The sequence below is a fragment of the Sinocyclocheilus anshuiensis genome, unplaced genomic scaffold (assembly GCF_001515605.1).
Source record: "Sinocyclocheilus anshuiensis isolate Anshui unplaced genomic scaffold, SAMN03320099.WGS_v1.1 scaffold2460, whole genome shotgun sequence".
Classification (NCBI taxonomy): domain Eukaryota; kingdom Metazoa; phylum Chordata; class Actinopteri; order Cypriniformes; family Cyprinidae; genus Sinocyclocheilus; species Sinocyclocheilus anshuiensis.
This window is the reverse complement of record NW_015547746.1, coordinates 218583-227946: the sequence shown is the minus strand read 5'-3', so window position 1 is coordinate 227946 and position 9364 is coordinate 218583. Positions and strand designations below refer to the sequence as shown.

The 9364-nt window shown below is 36.2% G+C and overlaps 1 protein-coding gene across 2 annotated transcripts in view; it reads left to right on the top strand.

Annotated features, from left to right (window-relative positions):
* The first annotated feature begins 1253 nt into the window (after positions 1 to 1253).
* The window catches only part of LOC107704479 (gastrula zinc finger protein XlCGF57.1-like), an 11447-nt gene continuing 3336 nt past the window's right edge, over positions 1254 to 9364 (top strand). The window contains exons 1-2 of one of the 2 annotated variants that reach the window (XM_016507409.1): positions 1254 to 1511; positions 3123 to 3305. In XM_016507409.1, the coding sequence (XP_016362895.1) occupies positions 3221 to 3305 (85 nt within the window). In that variant the 5' untranslated portion in view covers positions 1254 to 1511; positions 3123 to 3220. Of the gene's footprint in view, positions 1512 to 3080; positions 3306 to 9364 lie in introns of those variants that run through there. The other variant, XM_016507410.1, reaches the window with a different exon arrangement.

Sequence of the window (9364 nt, the reverse complement as noted above, 5' to 3'; positions counted from 1 at the left end):
CTCTCTCACTCACACACACACACACACACACACACACACACATATGCTCTCTCTCTCTCTCTCTCTCACACACACACCTAAAGGAAAAGAGATTCATTTAGAATTGACCGTTTATCCTTCTGCTGAATTTCTTAGGCTACAATATAATTGACCAATATAATTGTGTCTTTTGGAGTAATTATACCAAAATGACAATAATAAACAGTAAATATCCAATCATAAATTTGGCCAGGAGGGTTTTGAGTGCATTAACAAATTTGTTGATGTGCCTGTGTTTTAAATATTAGATATAGAATATAGAAATTAAATATTTATTATTTGGAAGTGTACATATTGTGATTATATGATATGAATTATTCCAAGATTCTTTATACATAAAGGGAACTGTATACGTCTTTATTTATACCCAAACTCAGTCAACTGGAGATACATATTAGTTCATTAATATTTATGAAAAATAGGAATGAAAGACATTGGTATTTTTAACATGTTTATTACATTTATTGACATTTTATGTTATTTTGATTTATATGATCGCACAATAAGTTACGTAAAAGCATCAGAGTCGGGAGATTTCTGAATTTCATTCTGTACCTTCAGATGATGTTTGTCGTTCTTTTGCCGCTCCGTGTAGATTTGTTTCTCCATACCAGTGCCAGTCTCACCATCATCATAATAATGCTCCTTAAAAAGCTAGAAGCAACAACAGAAGAAACAAGTTAATGTTAAACTCCAAATTGTCAGATGGGCCAAAGACTATAACCTCAGTCTTTGAATCATTTAAAGTTATAAAGATACTTGTTAAACAGAGCTTTACCTGATCAAGACATGTAAATAAAGATTGTATAGCAGAAGGGTCACATTTCCTGTTATAGGCAGATAGCTCCGGGTATCATCCACATAAAGATGGAAAGATACACCATGCCTTCACAGTCACCCAGAGACAGCATGTAGAGAGAAAAAGCAAAGGTGCCCAAAAAAAAAAGTCCTGGGGAAGGCCAAATTTACTTCAAAAGACAAAATTAAACCGTAGCCTTAGTAAATCAGCAGAACGATAAATGCCATTTAAATATTAAAATGAATATATTTTGCTTTAGTGTATGAATACAAATGTGAAATCATGGTAAGGGTCACCTTTTGTCTTTATTGGCTGTTGATGCTTCTGCTTCGGTTCTTTATTTGGCCTCCTTGTTGCTGCTAATCAATACCTGAGTTTAATGTGAATGCAGTGGCCCTGATCTCTGTGATAATTAGTGTTATAGTTATGCTGACTGGATTAGAGTTGCTGAAAATCTGGGTAAATTCCTGTAACTGCTCACATCCTTTGCATCCTTAATCTTCTGATGACAGCCTCCTGAAATCAGTATAAACTACAGTGATTCTCTGCTTTAGTCAGTCTTGATGACTGCAGCGTTACACACAGTACCATCTCAATCAAGAACCTGATGAAGAGTCACTCAGTCTCTGATCTTCACTTCGGAGTTTCCTACAACCGTAAAGGGATATTGCAGGTACTTTGTTTTCAAAACTTTTAACTTCACTAAAATCATATAACACTAATATACAGTATATATATATTATACTGTTGTCAACATTCTTGTCTTAGGACAACTTTGATTAACTTTTTTGATCCACTTCAATGGCCCTATTTTAACGATCTAAGCGAAGGTCTAAAGTGCACGGCGCAATTGCGCTTAGGGTGTGTCCGAATCCACTTTTGCTAGTTTAAGGACGGGAAAAATGGTCTGCCTGCCCGGCGCATGGTCTAAAAGGGTTGTCCCTATTCTCTTAATGAGTAATGGGTGTGTTTTTGGCATAACGTGCAATAAACCAATCAGAGTCTCATCTCCCATTCCCTTTAAAAGCCAGTTGCGCTAGCGCCATGGCAGATTCGCTATTTACACGGCGGAATTAGCAATCGGAAAAACTGAACGCTTCTCTAGTGAAGGAACGGATCTGCTTGTGCGTGTAATTCTGATACATGCAAAGACTGTCCATTATGACATGTTGGCATTTTTATATTTATGTACACAATAATAATCTTTTACCTTTTAATCCTTTAATTTTTAAAAATGTTTGTGTGCTGCTGCGCATCTCTGTGTGTGTAATAAGCAGAGTGTACGCCTATAGGCGCATATTACTAACGCGCTCTTTAAATAACAAAAAAATAAATAAATATATATATATATATTGCACCAGACTTTAGACCAGGTTTTTGTTGGTCAATGGGTCAGTCTATTTCAGTTGCCTCAAAATAGCAACGCGCCAGCAATGTGTCTGAACACACCTCGTTTTCAGACCAGCACGCCCATGAGCGCACAAATGAGCGCAAATGCATTTGCTATTTAAACAACGTGGCGCAGGACATGAAAATGAAAACTACATCGGGCTGAAACTAGCAAAAAACACTTGTATGATAGGGCCCCAAATGTTGTAGGAGTAACAACTGAATATCTTGGCATGGTTTTTGCCAATTAAAGAAACTGAAATGGTAATAATCAATGAACCATATTCATTTATACTGCAAAAACTGTAATTTATACAAAACTGCTCATATAAAAGAACATTACCACTGAAATCAATAAGATCAAAAACAGACCACCTTTCCGTCCAGTCCTTATAGAAGACAGATTTGTTAATTTTCAGTGTGTATCTGTTTCCAATAATTGAAATCTAGCAGCTTAACAGGTAACTTGTGTATATTATAATCACATTTTAGCATAGATTATATACTGCCAATTTTAATAGAGATAATCTGGGGAAATTTAAATCACACATTTGATTTACATTTACAATAAATTATTTTAACCATTTTAATCAAAGATTTTCATTTAGACAGTCAATCAGCGGTTTTAAACTCACACTGACGACACCTGCTGCTCAAAACAGTGCAAATGCATCCTTTGAGAAAAACAAATGCAAACATGTGTAACGACAACTTCTACAAACCAACTGTAAATGTTTTCATGAAAGTGGAATCTAATGATAATGATCTAGCCTACAAATCAGAAAATACCAAATATAAATCTAATATGATTTTCAATACAATATTTTGATACAAATATGAAACTTGAATATCATGTGTTCTGAGTGCTAGTTTTCGTTGTTTTTGTCTTAATCAGGTCATTTCAGGCCATCACCAATCACTCTGACTGTGTCCAAGAACACAGAAAAACTCCTGAAGAAGCAGCTGAGATCCACGTGACACACGATTATAAAGATGGCGTTTATTAAAGAGGAGAGTGAAGACCTGAAGATTGATGAAACATTCATAGTTAAAGAAGAAGATACTGAGGAACAAATAGGTTAGTTTTCATTCTCAAACCTGAACTCACTCATTTGATTCTTATTAAAATGTCCAGCTCTACAGAAATAAATGATATTCTTGAAGAATGTCATAAGTGTCCTAATTAATTTTTTTTTATGACATGGAGCGGGTCGCCTCATGTGAACAGTAGGCTTTTTGGTGTGCCATATGTTGTCCTATAAATAATTATTATAGTTTTTAGACCTTTTTTATGCCTCTGATTACATGTTTACAATATAGCATAATATTGGTAGTATTTCAATAAAACAAAGTTTTAATTGTTAAAACATTTAGATTTAGACAAGGTTCTGGACTCCTAGCTATCCTATCATGTAGCATGTATCCTATCATTTTTGCTTGGGATCCCATCGTGTGGCAACATCCTGTGGAAAAAGATTCGTTTTTCTTTTTTTCTCTTTTAGTTAGTCTATATATGCATGATTTAACACCTACTACACTAATGACACTAACACAAAAAAATGCAATCACACAAGCGCCTGAAATTCGTTTTTGAAAATGGGGGGGAATTACCCCTCTATGCGCCAAGTCCTGAATAAAATTCTCTTTGGCAGCCTATTGCGCTTGAATGTTTTAAGTGGCAAGACTTAAAAAGACACACAAATGGTAAACTTTAGTGGCGATGCAACAATGGACAGATTGGGTGAGTGACAATTCTGTCAACTCTCTTGAACCACGACTAAAAGTCTCTTGTAGTGCTGATGTGAAGCCATTTCTACATTCTGAGAGCGAGAGGATGCAGTGCACTGAATAAATCATGCTCTGTGAAGGTACGTACCACAACCATATTTCTGTGGAAAACCTGTATGTAATTATATAACGATGTATAATTTTATGCATTACCCACAATCCCGTGCCAAAATTCAGACCCTGCACACACACACACACACACACACATAATGAATCAAACCATGTTCAGGACTGACTGTGATTGTACGAACCTTGACAAAGAGGGGTTTCTTTTTAAATTATTGTTATAATACTGATTTTATAATCCATACATATAAACAGGGATGGCCAACTTTGATAGTGACGAGGGCCATCATTTTTTCTCCTTTATACCAAGGGGCCAGATTACTAATCCCCGTCCACACCCTTTTTAACACCGTCTTACTCAATTTCCTTTTTATTGAAGGAAATTAAAGTATAATTAATGTAATTTAAAAAAAAATTGTATTAACTATAAAACTGGTGCAGTTATGCTAATTCAGAAGAGAATCTTTGTTGTCAGTGGACAGCAATACTACCTCAACAAGCCAATGTAAACATCTGAATTGCATTGTCTGTAAATTTGCAACAAACTAATGTACAGAGGTCCTATTTTTTATTAGTGGCCTACAGAACATTCTCAAAACAACACAAGAGGACAGTTAAAAGGGGCTTAATACAACAAAAAATGTTATTCCAAATGGTACCATAAAATAACCGGGTATCTGCAGGATTTAAAAAAAATAAAATTTAAGACCTTTAAAGACCTTTTTAAGACCTGCACTTCACATTTCAACCTTTAAACAATTTTTAAGAAAAGGGATGAGTCAAAAGTATCAATTATTATATTAATTTAAACAATTATCATCAATCATTATATTAAATGGCATATAAATATATCTTAGTGACTTAATTGCTTAGATTTTTATAATGCATTAGCTTCTTGTTGATCCACAGGTTCAAATTTAAAAATATGCAAAAATAGCAGACGGGCTTATTGAAAATGCAAATTCGTTCTCTGCCAGCAGGTTTCACTTTCGGAGCGGCAGAATATAGCGGTTCCCCGGTAACGTCTGTACACAAAGCAGCAGCGCCTGACTTTGAAACGTGCAGCACTCATATTTATTCAGTGAAATTGTGGCCTTTTGAAGTTTAATCGTCATATTAATCTATACAGCAATTCTTGTGTTGCCGCTCCCAAATTTAGGACTTTAATAACATTCAGTGCAAAAATTTCTGTCATGCATTTGGCAAAAAGGTTTTGTTGACTGAATTTTACATTTGAGGCAAGTGCAACTCTGGCATCCCCGTTGTTTGTGCGCAGTGGTGTGATGGCAATTTAAATACAGATTTCCAAACAATCCAAACATACAGGTATCCCCTTGAACTTCTATCTTTCCCCTTGAAAGATAATCTGTTTACAAACTTGAATTGAAAATACCGTTTTCATGGTTAGTTTTTCATTTATTATTTGCTAATGTTAGTGAATGTTTACATTAGAGTGCAGGTCCTACTACACTGTAATTAATTCGTGGAGCAGTTGGAAACTAGCGACCTCTCCTGGTTGGAGATAGTAGTAACATCATAAACTGAAAGCAATCTTTACGTGACTTACTTTTCAAATGTTTTCAAATTGATCATCCGAGTCTAATATGATCCAGCGGGCCGTACTAAAAGACATTGCGGGCCACCAGTTGCCCATCCCTGATCTAATAAATCTAAGGGTGCTTTCACACCTGTAAATCGATTGCTTTGTTCCAAAACCGGGATCAAAATTATTACAATGTTGCTTTTTATTCTTGGTGTGGTTCGCTTTCACACGGCAAAGTTTCTAAATGGACCAAATTTGTTAATACAAGTCACGCGTGAGTAAACTGTTCTCTCATTGGTCAAAGTTCCACGGTTTATTTTCCTGGATTACACTGAGCTGTCACTCACAGCTGTCATCTGTCAGGATGGAACGATAACATCTTCGTGGGCTTATTGTTGTTGTTTTTTTTTGTAGCTGTCGTTATAATAATTTATAATTTTGAGCATGAGTCCAGAATTGATTGGGAAAACATCTTTAAAATGCACCGACTACAAAGAAGAGCAATAAGACGGCATTATAAAATAAAAAAGTGCGCTTTGATTTTGAATGGCAAAGACGTGCTCACCCACAGACATTCACAGGTTCATTTTGAAGTATTAGCAAAACAACAAAGCTAATGCTTTTCACGGAACTTGCGTAATTACCCATCATACATTGTGATATAGCCTGGTTCGTTGGTCCGTTGGATCGGATTGCTTTCTCACTACAACCGATCCGCTCCAGAGTTCGTTTTCAATCGAGCCGTGACCACCTCGTTCAGGCGATCTCAGACCGATTGTTTTGGCGCAGATCCGAGCGCGATTGCCGTGTTCACATATGCCCAAACGAACCGAGCTAAGGGGGAAAACGCGCCAGGTTCCAAAACAACAGGCCAGGTGTGAAAGCACCCTAAATCTGCAGCCATTTTAGTGGCTTTAGTTGAAATTTCATGTTGTTTAATTTCAAAAGTGTTTGTTTTCCAGTAGATGGCAGCAATCTTCTGCTAAACCATGGGACATTTTTCATGTTATCTCCATGAATGAAACAAAAAATGTAGATCTTACTATTTGAATTTTAAATAAAAATTGGCAGTTTTGGCAATTAGTAGAAACATAACTTCAAAAATATATATATATCCCCCAAACAACCTGAGTGTACACTTATACTTGCACAAACAACGTAGAGGATTTTAATTAGCTATACAGCCAAAGAGACAAATGACAGAGGCAGCATGATTGGCTAAAATTAATGTAATTTAAAATTGTCTCATTATTAATTACCATATCAAATTTATAGTAATTTATATCAGGAAGGCAGGTAGAATATGTTTGACTTAGCAGTTCAATTTTATGTGAGATGCCCTTAGTAAGTACTCAAGTTCAATTTAGAGATTGTGCCAAAATAGGACATGCAATGAAATTGTATTTTTACGGAGTGTCTATTTACACTAAGTGCAAATACCCCGTCTTGTTGGCCGAGGCTATTTACACTAACTCCGCCCACCAACGTGTGATTAATCTAGTCAACACTACAAAAGACAATAGTCTTAACAATGGCACAAGTGGCATAAATGGTAAAGCGCGTACCGAAGTCGTTTTTGATGCCTTTTGCCAAACTTTTTTTTTTCCCTTTCAAATCTCATATCACATCGGAAAGGCATTTATTTTCAATGAAACTGAAGGAAATAATCGAAAAGTTGAAAAAGTATCAGGTAGGGTTAGGGTAGGTGTAGGGAGGGCTTATATTGTCCTAATAAGGTGGCACCCATTTAATAATTTGAATTAAAATGATCATTTACACTCAATACATTATTATTGCATACTGTTTTATAATGTACTACAAAACTGAGTTGCATATAATTCCCACTATTTGCAAAAAGTAGTAAAAACTGTGGAAAATCCTGCTATTTTAACAGTGTAAATAGAATCTATAAATATTTACACTTAGTGTAAATAGCATATTTGCTAAAAATACTGCTATTTTCACTTAGTTTAAATAGAATCCATTGCTATGTGCACTTAGTGTAAATAGCATCTACCACTAAGAAAATACTGCTATTTTCACTTAATGTAATATATAGCTATTCTATATCTTTAGCTATTTGCACTTGCACTGATTTATACTTGACATGTCCGCAAGTTCGCTTGGGTGCACGCGGCTAATATGACGTCATCGCGGTGTTGGCGGAAGTTCGCGCATCTCATTTCACGTGGTGGTGTGCACGGCATTTTTTTTGTAACTTTCCGCGTAGCTCTGCTTCTGAAGGTGCACGACTTCAGGGAGACTCTAGCAGAACAGGCACGTCTTTAGCAGAAATGTTTTAACTTTTTTTTTTAATGAAATTGTTAATTAAATGATTGAGACAAAATGTATATTTTGTTGTTGTTCAATTTAGTTTTATTAGTTTCATACATTTTGTCCATATACAGTATTTTGTTTTAACTGCACAAATGATGTGAAGCTTCACAGGGTTTTACATGATTCTTTGATTCTTTTGTAGTGTGTCCTCCAAATGAACCCACAACCGTTTCAAAGAATAGTACAACGGCGAGCGCGACAAGTATAAACGCCTCGTCCGTTTGGGGAGGTGCGTGCGCAGTCCGCGGAGGCTCGCGCTGCGGAGCCAGGAGAAAGTATAAATCCTGCTTCAGTGTAAATAGCCTCTATCTCTATTTACACTTAGTGCAAATAGCCACTGCCTTATTTTTATTAGTAACAGAATAGCAAAGACAAAATAATTTCATAGAAATAACAACTGCAACAGACTTTGTCCATGTGCATGAGATCATATGCTTCTAGGTGTTATATCTAAGCCACTGAGCCATTATCTGGAACCTCAATCAAACTAAACGTGAGATGCATAAACATGTAAACAAGGTACACAAAATCGCGTTCAAAATCGGCAATGAATCGCCTGCGATTTTGCGTATCTTGTCGGTGAACTACGGCTCTGTGTAGTAAATGCCGCTCCATCTGAACGCACGTGCTGGAGATTTACTACTAATCACAGGAGCGGCTTTACTGACGAGATGCGCATGAAAGTCGCATTCGATTTTTTGCACAGCCATAGCAGTGTGTAAACGTGATTGACACAATGTGAGATACTTTTTTTTGGTCCCACTTTAAGTGGCCCTAAGACCTGTGTACTTGCATAGTAACTAGATGTGTACGTAGTATGTAACCACAGTGTAAGTACACATTGGTACATAGTATCTAGAGCTGTAATATTTCTGTAACTACACACATGTAACAACCCTCCGAATGGTTTGTGCAAGTACAAATGTGTAACAGGACATATATAACTACATTTTGTAACAACAATATGTATAAGAGTAATTGGACCAATTTGATCCAGGGGGTGGAGATGGGTAGGTTTAGGGATATGTAAAGTGGGAGGAGTAAAGTTGGATTTCAAGTTGGTGGAGTTGGTGCACGACTGTAATACCAGTGTACTTACATGGTAACTCCTCAGGAACTGTCCGCTTAATATAAAGTGTAACATTCTGGACACCATCCAAAGCCTAACTTACTGGCTGCTGCTGTGTAACATCAGAGTAATTACATGGTAAATCCATAGGAATTATTTGCTTAATATAAAGTGTAACACTTTCTTTACCAAAAAGTGCTGTTAGTCCTGTTACACATTTGTACTTTCATTACCAAAATGTGTTGTTACCAATGTCCTGCTACACATTTGTATTTACACATACCATTCAGTGGGTTGTTACATATGTGTAGTTACACAAACATTACAGCTGTAG